This window comes from Pagrus major, chromosome 2 (assembly GCF_040436345.1).
Source record: "Pagrus major chromosome 2, Pma_NU_1.0".
In the NCBI taxonomy this organism is placed as follows: Eukaryota; Metazoa; Chordata; class Actinopteri; order Spariformes; family Sparidae; genus Pagrus; species Pagrus major.
In genome coordinates, this window is record NC_133216.1 from 26,837,477 (window position 1) to 26,855,042 (window position 17,566).

The window sequence follows — 17,566 nt, forward strand, 5'->3', positions numbered from 1 at the left end:
ACACCAACTACCATCTTCACCAACAGAGATACAGGCTTTTTCATGAAGGCTATATCGATACATTGCAGTAGGAAAGGCACAGGTGTAAATAATAAAATGAATGAATGATGGCTGAATTCTATTTTGCTGCTTCAGATTAACGGCCCTGGTATTGTGCATGCTGGCTCACTGTCACGCTGTCATGGCTTACTGGGCTACTTGAATAGAACAGAGCCATTATTAATATGTGTGCTGTGAAAAGGGCCTTTTGTTACTGGTGTTACTGAGGCCTTGTCAAACATCAAAGGGAAACAACAAGGTATTTGGACATAATCAAGTGACCAATGTCAAGCAACCAGATAATTAATGATTGAAAAAAAAAATCTTGTAAGTATCTGTTGTAAATCATTGGCATTCTGACTATTGAGATCCAGCATAAACTATTTTTCAATATAACACACCTTTTAAGAGTGAAAGTGCTAATTCACAATAGCTGCGGCCACATATGCACATACATTCACTCATTCATGCATTAACACACACACAACTTCACAAACACTCAACCTCCATGGCAAAGCTCCTCCTCATAGATAGAAAGTTGCTATTGCTAAAGTATACGGTGGGCACATATTGGTTGAACAATGCTGATGCTAATGCTCAATGCTAACTCTAAATATATTACACTCCTCTTTGGCATCACATACATTCAACAAAGTAGTCCCTGGAAGTTAAAAACAACACACATTGTCTCCTTTTTCAGAAGTAAGGTAGTCTCATTGCCACACTCATCATTTAAACCATTTACTCAAACCTGCAGTTACATTTTAAAGTGATAAGGTGACCTTATTAGCACATATCTCCCTATTTACACATCCAGCAGTTACTGAGAAACACCATTATAACCTCTGACAAGGAGGTTATGTTTTCACCTGTGTCCGTTTGGTGGTCAGTTAGTTGGTTTGTCAGCAGATTTACACAAAAACTACTGAACGGATTTCCATGAAACTTGAATGGAGGATGGGTCTCGGCTATATAGATTATAGACCCCCATTACATTTTGGTGTGGCTCTGGATAATGCGACAGAGCCAGGATTTTTTCATTCATTCATTGAAGATAGAGCATTTTTCAACATTTTTGTTAATTTCTCAGGGAATAATGCATGGATCTTGAAAAAAATCAGGCATATTTAGGTAACTGGTTGCAATTTGATTCAGTCCAATTAAAAATCTGAATCTAGCTAAATTAAATATATTTTATTTGATATTGGATGAGGCTTGATAAATTAAAGGCGAATGTTGGGCCTTGGTGGAGGTATGCACTCTACTGAGTGCTATTCAAGTTGATTACAGTGCCACAGGAATGAGTCCTAAAACTAAAACTAAAATAAGTTAGCATTTTTGCACTTCCAGTTCCCTCTTTGAAGACAATGGGCATTGTAATGAGTCTGTGTTTTTTTTACCACGAGATATGTCAGTAAAGTACCCCACATTTTAATTAAAAACCATGTATGTGTCTCAAAAAAGTGGTTGCCAACAAGTGGCTACATGAGACTACAAGGGTTGTTGGGGACATTAAACGCCGTCATGCCGAACACAGATACTCATCTACCCACTAGTCCATCTTTACAGGTGGACTATAGTTGCAAACAATTCTAACTCTAATGTCCAACTTGTAGATTGATCACTTTATTGTGGATAGTATGGTGTGGTAGGAAGCTTATTGGTGGTGACGTTGAAGTCATGCGACCGCGATGTGGTATCATAAACTTGTGTTCGTCACAGAGCTCCTTTTCTGCAATAATCCAAAATCCAATTCAAAAATCCCGTTGGCTTTTTGATGAGGGAACCAGGGCGATGCTAACTTCCAGGGTAGTGTACAAAAATACATCATCTCTGCAGCACTCTATACAGGGGGACACTAGCTCAAGGCAATTAGCTGTACCTTACTGTTTTGGCTCTTGATTTTAAGACATTTTCTTTGTCTGACATCTAAATTCTGTCAATAATAAACCCATTTCAGTGATCTTTTTCTGTTTTAACAACCCTTATCCCAGCCATAATTGACTCCATGTACCAAAATGCACACTTTCCTATGTTCTTTTGCTCCCCCTGCCTTCCTCACCTCACATTCTTTACTTCCATCTTCCCCATGGCTGTGCTCCTCAAACCTCACCCCTCCATTCATACCACTTGTCTTCTCCCAACCCTTTTATCCTATACGCAAATTCAAACCCTCCACTAGCTTAGCCACCTTAGCCTTCCTATGTCTGCTCCCCTATCTGCTCTCGCTTTACCTCGACCACTGCCTCCACCTGTTCACTCCAACTACTCCACACCACATTCTCCTTCCTCTCCCCCACCACCCCCTTCCTCCCTCCCCCAATATGAAATGTTGACCCTGTGGCTGGTGTCTCCTGGTACTGGGACTGCCTGCCAAGCTGTATGGGCCCACTGCATTGGGTAGCCAGGCTGTGTGTGTGTGTGTGTGTGTGTGTGTGTGTGTGTGTGTGTGTGTGTGTTGGGTCACGGCGTGGGGATTAGGTGTGTGTGAGTGATTGAGGGTGACAGCGGCCCTAGCATTAGGGGCCCTGTGGCAGATTTCATAGTCCTGTTTTAGACACACTAAGCTGGATTTACCAGCAGCAGTGTGTCAGCAGTGATGCAGCCTGCCTGGACCTCCTACAGAACACACACACACACATGCACAAGCACACACATGTACTGTAGACCATTGTCACCTCTGACCTGTCCTATCTACCTGCAGCCAGTCTGACCGTTCCATCATCCCTCTCTGTCTGTCTGTCCTCTGTCCATCCCTCACCGCTAACAGTTAAAAATATCTTCCTGCTGTAACCTGTCTGGTTTACCTTTAGTTGGTTGCAATATTTTCACGCTACAGTAAATATGTGAAAGCACAATGGACTCTGTGATACATGCAGACCACTGTAGCATGCACTAAGCGCCATAGCGGACCTCGACCCCAAAACAAACACTCGGGCCCTGTTACACTAGCATCTATCACAGCGAAACTTTGCACAGAATCCATTTCATTCTAATGGAATGGCCACAAATGGTGGAGTGCAACTTACTTCGGTGAACTTTGATGGGAAAGGTTTAAACATTGGAGGCCTTTAAAAGGTGCATCAAGTGATTCTGAAGGAACATAGCTGATTGTTGAGTCGTCAGATACAGATGCTTATGGTCAGTGGATCGGGCCGGCTACCCAAAGCATTTGTATTTGCCGACCAAGGACTGAGACTCGACAATCAACTATCTTACACGTTGCACCTTTAAAGAGGCGAAGATAGAGTGCAGTCCAAAACGGAGAAAGCTATCCTTTTAGCTAATGCTGTTAAGTTAAACATTTAACTGGCAAAGTAAAGATTGCGGTGCAAATGCCGGTGGTCCTCCATGTTCGAATTAATGGCGTAAATGCATGTGCTTAAGTGTGGTTTGCATCTGATACAAATACACAAAACCATTTCTCTGTGCCTCTCAGTGGTGGGACTTTATGGCCCATAAAGGAGAGATTTTCAAGATTATGTAAGGCCTGCAATGAACAAATACGATAAAAACACATGCAGCTGGATATAAAGGTGAGATGGTGTGTGAAGTGTTGATTAGGATTTTACCCTCCTCACAAGTAGGGCTGCAGCTAACGATGGATTAATTATTTTCATTATCAATTAATCTGCAAATTACTTTTTACATTTGATCATTTAGTCTATAAAATGCACATCACAATTTTCTCAGAGCCAAAAGTGATGTCTTCATTTGCCAGTCCAAAACCCAGAGACTCTTCATTTACTATCATAAATTACAAAGAAAGCTGCAAATCCTTAAACATAAGAACATTTTGTCTTAGAAAATGACAAAAAAAAAAAAATTAGTTAAATTTCCAACTAATTTTCCTATATGAACCATTAATCACTATAATCGTTACAGCTCTTCTCAAAAGCCTCTCAAATTTCCCGATCACACTTCCTGCATCTGACTATTGTTCACCCTTAGTGTCTCTCCTGTGCAGTTGCATGCTGGGAGTGCTGCTGTGTATGTGTGGTCAGTTTGAGTGTGTTACTGCAGGGGGTATGTGAGGCCACTGTGGCCCCGCGTGTCTGCACACACATGTACTGATGCTTGATTGTGTGTGGGTTTTTTTGTGTGTGAATGTTTATGTGCACACCTTTGTCCATGTGTGAGTGTGTGTGTGTGTGTGTGTGTGTGTGTGTGTGTGTGTGTGTGTGTGTGTGTGTGTGTTTGTGTGTGTGCCTGCTCCCAGATCTCTGTTACAGCCTGTCCATTGTGAAGGAGAGTGTTGAGCAAGATCCTGACCCACCGGCGGGTACTAATCAGACGCATTCCTCGGGATTAAACGGCCAATTAACAATAAGAGAGCCATTGTAGCCCCTTCTCCTTGTGCGTCACAGTGAAAAGGTTTTGTGTGTGTATACGTGTCGCAGTGGGTGCGTGTGTGACTCTGTGTGTGTTTGTGTGTGTGTGAGGGCATGTGCTTTTGTGTGTGCGAGGTGCATTTAGTCATCCAGAAACTTCCCTTTGTGATTTTCTACCAACATGTTGCACTTTTGTATTGCCCAGCTTGGGGTTTAAAGTAACATGCACGCTACAGCTTCATTAAAAAAACTTGTGTGCAATTTTAAATGCTGTTAATAGAGTGAGAGAAGGTGCATTATGGATCCTGCATGCCAAAAAGTGGCTGCAAGTCAGAAGATGTGTGTGTGTGTGTGTGTGTGTGTGCGTGCTGTGTTTGACACAGTCTTCTAAATGATGCAAGTTAATCCCTGGTTAGTTCCAGTGGCGTCCACCTGGCCTTTACATTGTGATTTAAACAATAAAGCTAACTTTCTACTTTATTCTATTCTAAGTCACAAATGCAGTTGGTGCATGCATTTGTGTGCTGCTGTGCATGTTGTGAGTCCATCATGTTGATGCATTAATGTGTACAGAACAGGTATCTTCAATAACTATGCTTGTGTGTGTGTGTGCTTGTGTCTGTAGGGTGGGTATATGCATCAGTGTGGCACGTGTCGGAGTGTGGCAGAGGATTAGTGAGGCTCAGGGCCTGTTGCTCCACTTCCATGATTACTACTGCTGTCTACTGCCATATGGGGTGGTGGGGGGTGCAGTTAGGGGCGGCTGGTGGTGGTGGTGGTGGGGGGGTGCAAGCTACTGTACCACGCGATACACAAACACACACACACACACACACACACATACACACACACACACAATAATGCCCCCCTTCCCCAACACACCAGCACACCAGCACACATGCTCCCAGAACACATGCCCGGAGGGGGTTCACACACACACACACACACACCGACACACACACACACACAGAGTCCTTCATAAGGCAGTGCATATGAAACCACGCATGAATGCACATATGAGCTTTGTTTAAACAAGTTGAAGTGTGTGTGTGTGTTGCTCCTTGTCCATACACCTGCCCTGCCTAAGAGCTTAATAACTTCTTTTTATACGGAGCGATGCATCATCTAATTTCTTTACAGTCAGCTGGATTCTTTAAAACATAGTATTAAACACAAAATACATTCAGTGTTGTTGGAGCACCTATACTGCAGTACATTTTATTATTTACTGAAACACCAATTGTCATATTTTCATCTCTATCTCTCTTTTTTTTTTTTTTTTTTAATCTAAAGCGTTTTGATTGTACTTTGGATGAATTATAATAACATATAATTGTGAATTATTAATGAATCATCATATAACTATAAAGAAATGTCTCTTCATTAATAATCAGCTAACAGTTAAAGAATATCTAAATTATTGCTGCTGAAAATGGTCACAGAGCTGCTTTTTATCACACTAAATTATTGATGCAACCTTTATCAATTAGGTTTTATGCACAGAAAAAAAAATGATCCTAATGCTTGTGATGCAAGTATTAGGATAAAACATTTTCACAGGGTTTGATAACCGTCCGGATATGCAAATTCAACTGAAATTGCTCTGATTATCTTATTACAAGTGTATGAGTATGATGGCATGAACAGGTGCTAACTTGCTAAAACCCCAGACAGTTTTCAAGGAGGGGGCTAAATGATGACAGTGAACACACACACACACACACACACACACACACACACACACACACACACACACACACCCCACCTGCTGCTGTCTGCAGTGGATTAGCGATCTGTCTACCCACAGAAGACAGCAGGACACACACATTCACGCGGCAGGGGGCCTACTGTCTGTGAAATTGATCAAGATGCTGGTCAGACATTATTAACAGATGAAGTCATGGACAGACTCTTCTGTCACAGACACTTTGCTAAGGACCTTCAGTGGCCGGTTAGGGTGACATATAGGATGAAGACACATAAAAGCATCTATCCAGTTCCCAGCTGGTTAACACGCCTCAGCCTGAGCAATAACTATTAACTAAAGGAACATAGGGAGCAGCCACTGTTGCTGGCCAGGTTTCTGTTATTTTATTATAATCAGTCATGATGCTGCACAACCTGCAGTCAACCTGAAGTCTGTCTTTACTCTGAGTTGGTAAATGCTGGAAGTTTGTACAAAAAAACAATTTAATAGATGAATGAAGTGAAAGACTGAGTTTGAGTTTTTTCTCTCAGGACATTGCGTGAAAGCATGCATGCAGGACAAATTACCAGACTTAAGTATACTTTGTACCATAAATAAGTTCTCCTTAATCCTTAAAATATTGTTTCAGTTATTATAACACACTTCTACAGTAAAAATGGATAACTGGTAGCTAATTATATGGAGTCATTTGTGCAAACCTTGGTTGTGGACCTGGGTCAGTATTTTTGGTGCATGTAAAACAAATATAAGGGTTAAATTACAAATATATATCAATATTTTAGGTTTGTAATTTGCAGAAGACTATTAATGTGAAATTGCACAACTAATGGTTAAGACTATTGAACGATATAAACTTATGTAATTAAAGTTTTACTGGCACTAGTAAACTAGTAAACCAACACAACTGTGCTATGTCTATACAGTATATAACCCTGTAGGTTACATATGGATACTGTATATAGTACGTACACTTGTACACTTATGTAGATCATCATTATATAAGCGACCACAGCCTGAGTTTATCTTTAGCCTCGACCCATGACTACGGTGGCCGTGAAGTGCAAAACACAACGGCAAATCAGACAACAACGGCAAAAGAGAAAACACAACACAAAGAGAGAAAACACAACACAAAAAGAGAAAACACAACACAAAAAGAGAAAACACAACACAAAAAGAGAAAACACAACACAAAAAGAGAAAACACAACACAAAAAGAGAAAACACAACACAGAAAGAGAAAACACAACAACATTAACCAAACCGGAAAAGGTAGGAACCCTCGGGCGACATGAATCGTCGCTGATTGGACTGGTCCGTCCTTTGAACCGGAAGGACATGGTTTACATGTTTTCAAAACAAGAGCGCTGCCAGTGACGACGTACACACTGCTATTAAAGAATATTTTGATGCAGGACATGGATATGGGTCCGTGTATCATCTGATCATGCAATTCTATTTAATGTGGCAAACGAAAAACGAAAATACGAGTCAATATTTCGTTTTTCTGTATGCACCAAACATTGAAAACTGGTGTTTGTTTTCCTATTTTCAGCCCAAACGAGCGGGTGAGGCCACTCGAGGGTGTCCAGCGGGGAAGCTCTGAAATCACACAGAGACGCCGGATTATCACCGCAGCAGTGGTTCGCCAATTCTCCGCCGTTGGTTGTTCACACAGAACCAAGCAGCTCCGGCGTAAAAGACGAACCGGAGTATAATTCACACAGAAAGCCGGCGCTGCGGCTCCAAAGGAGGTGTGACGGTACACGTCATGACGATGACGTATGTGTTTTTTTCAAGGTGTTTCCCGGTGTCCTCCTGTTAATCTAAACATGTACCCGCTGACTGATTATAATCATATGGATGCCGTTATAATGTGTTGTGATTGAGATCCCGACCCACCAAACATCCTGGAAAGTGACAAAGTTACGTTTTTCTCTAAATTACATAATCACCATCAGTCAACAGGACGTCTGACTATTTCACTCGGGGGGAAAGAGGCTGTTTTCTGGGGGGAAAGTTCACTGAGTCTCGGTCAGGAGGGCTGATCGTCGCGGTGATTTGGTCTCGTCATCAAAATATTCTTTAATAGCAGTGTGTACGTCGTCACTGGCAGCGCTCTTGTTTTGAAAACATGTAAACCATGTCCTTCCGGTTCAAAGGACGGACCAGTCCAATCAGCGACGATTCATGTCGCCCAAGGGTTCCTACCTTTTCCGGTTTGGTTAATGTTGTTGTGTTTTCTCTTTTTGTGTTGTGTTTTCTCTTTTTGTGTTGTGTTTTCTCTTTTGCCGTTGTGTTTTCTCTTTTTGTGTTGTGTTTTCTCTTTTTGTGTTGTGTTTTCTCTTTTTGTGTTGTGTTTTCTCTTTTGCCGTTGTGTTTTCTCTTTTTGTGTTGTGTTTTCTCTTTTTGTGTTGTGTTTTCTCTTTTTGTGTTGTGTTTTCTCTCTTTGTGTTGTGTTTTCTCTTTTGGGGTTGTGTTTTCTCTTTTGCCGTTGTGTTTTCTCTTTTTGTGTTGTGTTTTCTCTTTTTGTGTTGTGTTTTCTCTCTTTGTGTTGTGTTTTCTCTTTTGCCGTTGTTGTCTGATTTGCCGTTGTGTTTTGCACTTCACGGCCACCGTACATGACAGACTGCTTACAACCCAAGTCCTGCTAAATGGACACACACACGCACACACACACATGTTCCTACACATATACACTTATACATACGCTAATGGCATGTAATGCCAGTCTAACAGCAGGGCCATTTAATGTAACCTGGATGCAGTCTGGGCCCTTCATTTCATATGGCCCATTGTGTTACTGTAGATGGAAGTGCTGTGCAGAGAGACACATGGTCTGACCCGGACTCACGCAGAGTAATCCTCACATCACTTTAATGAGGGGTTAACACACACTGACCTCAATAGACACATACATACACACACAAATGCACACACTACCTTTAACTATATGAGCATATAGACACTTGCAGCAATATGATAAAAATATATTATCTATTTAAAACAGAAACAAACCCATCTCAATAGTAAAATGACAGCACATGAATAGTTTCATTAAATCTAAAGCAAGAAAATCAAGAAAAAATTCACAGCAGGACCCTCAGAAAACTCATACTGGGTCTGTCCCAATGCCCCTCCCATACCCCCCTTCCCCATCTGCCTCTCTCTGCCCCCCCCCTTCTTCAACTTATTTCTGCCTCTTTTTATCATCGCGCTCCCCATCTGTAACTTTCCACCCAGTTTCCTCCAGTAACAATTTTGAACTCCAACAGTAAGCACCACCACACCTTTATCCTGGTTTGTCTCCCACTCAGTCTGCCTCTCCATTGCACACACACACACAAACACACACACACACACACACACACACCACCGTGGCTCTCTCTCAGCTAGCATTGCTCATTCCCGTCCCATAAAGCTCAGTTACCTTATCAATAATGATCGATGGAGCCGTCGAGCTGAAGGTCCTGCTCCCTGTCCCTGTGCAGCGAGCGCTCGGTTCTCTCCATCCACCCTTCCTCTGTCAATCTGGCCACAAACCCCTCTTTCCTCCCTTTATCCCGAGGTAAGATACTTACTTTTCAGATAAAGCATATTATGATAAATCGGCTGAACTCTGTGCGTGTGTGTGTATGTGTGAGTGTGTAACTGTCACAAACACACACACACATACACTATAAGTACACAGTGTGCACACAGACATACAAAAATACAGTGTGTGTATCGAACAACATGATGTCAGAGGTACTTAACAGCAGGAAAAGTGTTTGTGTTTATATAATGCGTGTGTGTGTAAGCTTTGGGTCTGTTGGGACGTGATGGTTTTTGGTTTATGTCATGTCATTAATCACTCAATCATGGAACAAATGATTAGGGGTCTTTCCTCTTTTCATGTTTTCATCATCAGCATCATCACACACACGAGCAGCAGATTGGAATCAAACGCACGCAACAAAGACTGGTTTACCAGGAAGGATTCTGGGAAAACTTAGCTTCATTATTCTCAATTTTCTGTACAACAAAACAGAAAGAAAAAAAGCCAGGCCTGTAGTTTCTGTTAATAAAAAAAGGCCCAGCAAGCTTCATCCGAATGATGATTGTGTCTGAGTCAAACTCCAATTCAATTTCAATTTCAATCCTTTTTTTCATTTTTGATCTGTGGGAGTGGTTGCACAATTGATTGAATAGTGAAACAGGCCGGTGAAACAGTATCACGCAGATGTGACTGAGGAAGATTGTTTGAGGGTTTGTTTTTTTTCTCCCTTTTTAACTATAATTGTCCAGTTTGCTCTCTGCCTCTTAGCTCATTGAAAGACACATGGATACAGGTTTGTTAATGAAATGGGATGAGACAAATAGTGCAGCATATGGGCAAATGTTCTCTAACAAAGTGGGATGGAAGTTAAGGTCAACGAGGGGAATAAAAGAGTTTGGAGAAAATGAAAACTAAATGAAAATACAATGGCTGTGTTTGCCTTTGGGACATGCATGCATGCCTGTTTCAAAATGGGATGTTTATGAAATCCTGTGTGTCCGTGTGTGTGTGTGTCCGTGAGTGTGTGTGTGTAGGAGTATAGATTAGATGTACTAAGCCTCTTATGTGTTGGTTGTCCTTAATTTGCGTCTGCTCTGGGTCCTAGTGCGTCCAAACTACCGGCAGTCCCTCATCACAGAACAATTTCTGCACAAACAACTCATAGCGTCACATGTCATGCAACAATAAAATACATAGTCTTATTTTTAAAGAGCATTATTATATAGTACTTACTACCATTTATATGATTATGCACATGTCCAGATAAAAAAAATACAAGATCACATTTTTCAATCTAAATTACTTTGAGGATGACTGAAATTAATAAAACTGAATAAATTAGACAACCAGTTTCACTAATCCATTGTACAAACTGCTTTCTCATAAGAATGCAGAGTTGTTAACTTATTTAATCCTTCTTATGATATTAAACCAAAGATTAATAGCCCAATAAACAAATCACAGTATGTTTCTGTGTTATCTCTATAGTAACTAGTATGTGACTGTTTAGTGCTTACTGTTTTTGGTTTTTGGTTGTAATTACTGTAGGCCTATCATAGGAATTTACAGGGTAAATTTCAATAATATTTGCACAGTGGGCCTATCAAAAAAATCTTTCACTGGTCATTTTTAAATTTATTCTAAAATGTAACAATATTTTTTGGAGCCATTTAGAGAGCCAGATGTTGCCTAAATGTGTCATTTTTGTATTCACATGCACAAACACCACGGTTACAGGACTGTTGTATTTATCCAGACCACATTACATGGATATTTCTGTCCTATGCTATTTTACTCAACGGATTAGGATAATTATTTAATTAATTTCGAATTTTCCAGCATTCTCTTATGGCATATTGTATTATTGTTCTAGTATTATAATATGAATCATAAAGAGGCTGCTGCTAACTAAAAAAAAATAACAGAAAGAGCTGTTTATCTCAGCTTAAAGTCAAGTGATTTGTTTGTTTCTTGCAGAAGACTTTGAATAAAAATAGCAGGAAAGTATTTAAAGGGGAGATTCAAAAGAAATTCAAACTCAGAATATTGTTATTTACAATATTAATGAGGTAAATAATACAAACTCAGAGAGATTTATTTTCTCCATAACTGAATAAACAAGCTGTTCTCAGAGGAAAATAATGTCCAAGAACGCTGTTTGAAGCTAGAAAGGTGGCGGGGTCCGCCACATATAAACAAAGTAGAACAGTATGAAACTGTGTTGTCCTTTAAGGTCAGTTTGTTTATCCAGTTCATTCAGTCATGAAAACAAAGAGAGTTTGTTTATTTAGTTTGTTTAGACATTAAAAAAAATCAGTTAAGGAAGATCTTTCTCTTCTGATTAAAATGTCTTCCCCAAAAAACTACATAGTGCACCTTTAACCCAATTTGGCCGAAATAAATTAGCCTACAAAATAAAATGCGACAGAAGAGCCTGGAGGAAGAAGGTGCGCGAAGTGTGCGCGTGCACAGCAGTGTTGCGAGCAGTGTCGCGCGCGCCCCGAGCCACATATCTCAAGTCTCTGGTTTTCCCGCCGTTTTTTCTCCCTCTTTCTGTCAGTTGGAGGTCTCGAGACATTCTTGTCGTCGGACTCCCCACAGCTGGCTCGAGCGCAGCGCAGTGGCAGTCCCGCTGTCTGTTAGTTTACCTCAGGCAGCTAAAGACAACAAACAAACAAACAAACAAACAAACAAACGAAGCGTACCTGGATATGAGCAGGTGAGGCGTCCACTTGAGACAGGAGCTATCCAAACGTCGATAACACACACACACTCACACAGGCCTCCTACAGTCAAACAGCTACACACACCCCTCAGCAGGTGAGGACATTTTATTTAGAATGGTTCAAACACGCCGGTAAAGTCTCTCTGTCGCTCTGTGTGTGTCTTTATATCTCCGCTTTGGCTTTACAGAGCTAGATAAACCCCTTATACAGTTTGGGCTGTAGCTACATGGGTCTGTGTGTGTGTGTGCGTGTGTGTGTGTGTGTGTGTGTGTGTGTGTGGATTTTAAACTATAAGAAATCCGATTCAATTAACAAGCGCAGAGAATCGGCTTTGGACACTGTGAAATTGTCTCGCGGCAGAGGATGGCACAGGCCAGACTGACGAGCCCAGAGAGGAGAGACACAACTCAGTGTCTGAAAACACACACCGAGGCCTCTGCTCCACTATGTTTTGTTGGAAATTAATACAACAATAAAACGAAATTAGCTTTAATTACATTTATTCTCAGTTTAGTCGTTTGGACCAATATTTAATTCAGGTAAAAATGATGACTATTTTATTTTTAGCTGTAAGGATCTAAGGCATCAGGTTACCTGTCCTGCTTTTAATTAGTACAAATAGTTCAGTAAATTAACATTTTGTTTTAGTGCACTGCTGGCCTACCTGTTGGATGTGTCATGTGAAGAAAGCTGCAAAACACCTAAAGGTGCATTGTGTAGTTTTGTATGTAGACATTTTAATCAGAAGAGAAAGATCTTCATTAACTGATTTTTTTTATGCCTAAACAAACTAAATAAACAAACTCTCTTTGTTTAAATGACTGAATAAACAAACTGACCTTAAAGGACAACACAATTTCATACTGTTTTACTTTGTTGATATCTGGCGGACCCTGCCACCTTTTTAGCTTCAAACAGTGTTCTTGGACCTTATTTTTCTCTGAGAACAGCTGTTTATGCAGTTATTTAAAAAAAATAAAAAATGAATATATAATATTAACATTCTGAGTTTGAATTTCTTCTCCAAAACTACATAGTGCCCCTTTAACTTTATGTGTCCTGCAGAATACTTAACTTTAATTATCTATGATATAGCCTGTAATAAATTGACATCAAAAATATGTAGGCTATGCAGGTTTATCAATAAATTGTGTAAATCAACACATATTATACAAGCTGGAATAGTATAACAACATTGCAATTATAATAATAATAATAATTATTGTTATTGACTATAGTGAATGGATGAATGGGCCGGAGGGAGCATGTTGGGGATCAGAAGGGGATTTAATAGCAGAACAACGCGCTCTTTGTGCTGCTTTTAATCCGGCCTGTACCCCTTCTCCGCCTCTCGGTTGCTCCACCTCTGCCTCCACACTCCGGCAGGGTCGCCCAATTATTTGAGGAAGCCAATTTCGAAATGGTTTATAACAATTACAAAACCTGAAAAAGGCTCGAAAATAAAATAAAATAAAATTATAATAAGGGTTCAGAACACGGCCTCGCAGTCACCATAATTATTTGAAGTGAACTTTCCAAGTAACTTTATGAACGCAAACGAATTTTAATTGTCTTCACTTCTTTCTGTTTTAATTATTGCATTTTAAAAAAGTATTCTATATTATTATATGTGGACTACATATCAACAGGTGTCAGTAACAGCACTGCTGTAAAGACAAACATTTGGATCATAAAGTTTTAAAATGTTTATAAAACATGAATATAAGATAAGAATCCTGTCAGATCATCCTTCTATACACATCATATTTCGCACTATAGGCCCGAAGTGAATACAGTGTGTGTGTGTGTGTGTGTGTGCGCGCGCGCGCGTGTTTGCGTGAGCTCGACTTAGAGAGAGAGAGAGGGAGAGAGAGAGAGAGAGAGAGAGAGAGAGAGAGAGAGAGAGAGAGGGAGGGCTCTGGGTGTCTACTTCGGTAAGAAGTTACTTCTAATTAGCCAGCCTCCTCTTGCTCGCCTCACTTGTCCACTCTGCAGATCCACATCCTCTCCTCAGGGACCAGGTACCGTCAGGGGCCCTTGCATTTGTCAGCACCCTTCCGACCGCAGACGGCCGAACTGTTTTGGACCTTCTGCTTTTGGTACCTTTCACCTGGCGACGCCGGTGCGCAACGCAATTACGCACGACTTGGATGGACAGACTGCTCCATTAGCCTAAATTTTTAAAGTGGTGTCTTAATTTGTTGTCTCGGGTTGATTTCAGTGGCTGTTGTCCTTCTTATCTGGATAGAGGAAGCATAGAATACACAGCCGGTTCCTAAATCAGCTGTGTTTTTACGCGTCAGGTTAACGCAGGTGTTAGGACGCACCGCCGGTACTCGTACAGTTAGAGCCGCAGGTGCCTGGTCTGAAAGCTCCAAGTCAGAGCTGCATTCAAAGGTAATACAGACCAACAAAGAAAAAATCAAAAACAACAACGAAGTGACAAACAAGCCAGGGTAAAAGAAAAACAGAGAGGGAGGGAGTGACAGAAAAAAAAACGAGAGAGGGAGAGAGACAGAGAGAGAGAAAGAGAGAGAGAGAGAGACACCCCCTGGAGACTAGCTAGGAGACCCGGCCCCCGGTCTGAGAGAAGGAGAGAGAGAGTGAGGGAGTGAGGGAGTGTTTTAAAGCCGGCAGGAGGCATGATGTCCTACATTAAGCAACCCCATTACGCCGTGAACGGGTTAACGCTGTCCGGCCCGGGCATGGATCTGCTCCACTCCACCGCCGTTGGATACCCCAGTAAGTACTGAACTGTGACTTATGACTGTATCATTTTCCCATTAATTTAAACCTGTCGTGCAGTGTTATTTCATGTGGAAAAAAAAAAGTTGGTTTGGAAATGCAGCAACCGAAATTATTCAAGGAAAATGTCGTTTTATATTTTGCGTAAAATGCTTCTTAAAAAAATCCAGTTCGCTACTTGTGTGTCATTTTTTAACACGCAGCTGTGAAATTACGAGTTATGGTTATGAATAGATGTCTCTGATTCTTCAGGCATCACAACATGTGTTCACTTGACCTATAAGTTCAGGATTATAGAGTCAAAAAACAATAAAAATGTGTGTGAATAGAAAGGCAGCCTGTTCTCACACAGACTTAACATCAAATCAGACTCCAATCTGTTGCTCTTATCATGTAACCTATTTACAGAAGGATGCTCATTGTGGTTTATTATAAGCCACTGTGTGTGTTTTTTAAATGAATGAACACTTCTTGTATTGTTCTGATGGGCTACATTGCCTGATCAGCATCTGCCATCCTTGAGAAGAGAGTTTGAATGAAGTGATGCCGAGGTTTGGCACTGATGGCAGAAGGCGTGTTACAAAGCTGGGCCTTCTTGACGCAGATTAGAGTCTGAATCAACGAAATGTTGAGCCCCTTTTTAAAATTCAGAATCAGTGCCTCGGATTGACTTTCGATTCTTCACTTTGTATATTTCGATTCAAACAGTCTCAGTTAGAGAAAGACCGAAACATACGGCCTGTTAAATCATTTTATTCGATCTATTTAAATCCAATTAAAAACAGCATATTTCTTCTGGTATGTGCCACCAGTATGCTGCAATATGGAAAATTGTCGACTAAAATATATTAAACTTCATGCGGTAGTTTGCAAGTCATGTTCTTCAAAATAATATGTATATATATATATATATAGATAGATAAATACAGCGACTTCCTCGGACAACTCGGAGCTCAAATAGCCAACTCGATTCATAACGCATTAAATGATTTTTTTTAGTTCTTGATTAAAATGGCTGACATTAATAATGCACTAAGCGATTTAAATAGCCTAATAATAATAGCCTGTAAATTGGAACTCTGTGCTGTTGCTTTTCTTTGTGCCTGTTTAATTGTGTTCACAAGGGTTTTTGTGTTAAATGTTTGAAGATACTTGGTGTTTACAGCTATGGGCCTTTTGGTGACGTGGTTTTATCGCAGAATGTTTTAAATACCAACTTAATAATAACAGCATAGTCTTATTATTATCAATAATAATAATAATAATAAAAATAATTGTCTTTTTTTTTCTTTCTTGTAGACACACCGCGCAAACAGCGTCGGGAGCGCACCACCTTTACACGCGCACAGCTGGACATCCTCGAGGCTCTGTTTGCCAAAACCCGCTACCCAGACATCTTCATGAGAGAGGAGGTGGCCCTCAAAATCAACCTGCCCGAGTCCAGAGTCCAGGTAACACATTACAAACCAGTGGACAGAGTTCTGTTTCAGTGTTAAGTGTATTAGTAATACAGTTACAGAGAGAGAAAAATAATAACATGCAGTTTGACTATTTATTTGAAGTTGTGTGTTTGATAATGAAATACTGATTTTATGATTAACCTCCTCTCTGGTGGATCCCTGTCATCCTCCAGGTCTGGTTCAAGAACCGTCGTGCCAAGTGCCGCCAGCAGCAGCAGCAGAGCACAGGCCAGTCCAAACCACGCCCTCCTAAAAAGAAGGCATCTCCTGCTCGTGAGGCCAACACTGAAGCCAGTGCCAACCCCACCAATGGACCCTATAGTCCTCCACCCCCTCCTCCAGGCACCGCCATCACTCCCAGCTCCAGCTCTGCTAGCGCCACAGTGTCCATCTGGAGCCCAGCCTCCATCTCCCCGCTGCCAGACCCTCTGTCTGCCTCCACCACCCCCTGCATGCAGCGAGCCACCTACCCCATGACCTACACCCAGGCCCCAGCCTACAGCCAGAGCTACGCAGGCTCCTCCTCCTACTTCACTGGTCTGGACTGTAGCTCCTACCTGTCCCCCATGCACCCGCAGCTGTCGGGCACTGGAGGTGCCCTGAGCCCCATCACAGCCTCCTCGATGGGTGGGCCCCTCAGCCAGTCCCCCGCCTCGCTCTCCTCCCAGGGCTACACAGCCGCCTCGCTGGGCTTCGGAGCCGTCGACTGTCTAGACTACAAGGACCAAGCTGCCTGGAAGCTCAATTTCAATGCCACTGACTGTCTGGACTACAAAGACCAGAACTCCTGGAAGTTCCAGGTCTTGTAAATAACAAGTGGGAGGTGGGGAGGGAAGGGGAGGGGGGGGGAAGTGAGAAATTGAAGTAGGGTGTATAACCCAAGATTACTTTTGGTGTGTTGTAGAGAAAGGAAGAGACCTTGGGACACAGAAATCGATTAATCATATCAGCTGAAGAACTAATGAGCTGAAATAATGTCGTCATTTTTCTTCAAAACAATGTGTGTGGGAGTAAACTGA

At 41.4% G+C, this 17,566-nt stretch overlaps 1 protein-coding gene across 1 annotated transcript; it reads left to right on the top strand.

The window, feature by feature from the left end:
* Window positions 1-14,984: 14,984 nt before the first annotated feature.
* Window positions 14,985-17,356, top strand: LOC141016198 (homeobox protein otx5-like). Its single transcript, XM_073490436.1, has 3 exons — window positions 14,985-15,084; window positions 16,387-16,538; window positions 16,721-17,356. Exons 1-3 carry the CDS (start codon window positions 14,985-14,987, stop codon window positions 17,354-17,356), a joined length of 888 nt encoding a protein of 295 aa, XP_073346537.1.
* The last annotated feature ends 210 nt before the right edge of the window (window positions 17,357-17,566 follow it).

Bases quoted from the DNA above. Each gene is read 5' to 3' on its own strand.
- LOC141016198 (XM_073490436.1), top strand. From the start codon at position 14,985: ATGATGTCCTACATTAAGCAACCCCATTACGCCGTGAACGGGTTAACG. The intron at 15,085-16,386 runs GTAAGTACTGAA...TCTTTCTTGTAG, and splicing joins CACCGCCGTTGGATACCCCA to ACACACCGCGCAAACAGCGT. The intron at 16,539-16,720 runs GTAACACATTAC...GTCATCCTCCAG, and splicing joins TGCCCGAGTCCAGAGTCCAG to GTCTGGTTCAAGAACCGTCG.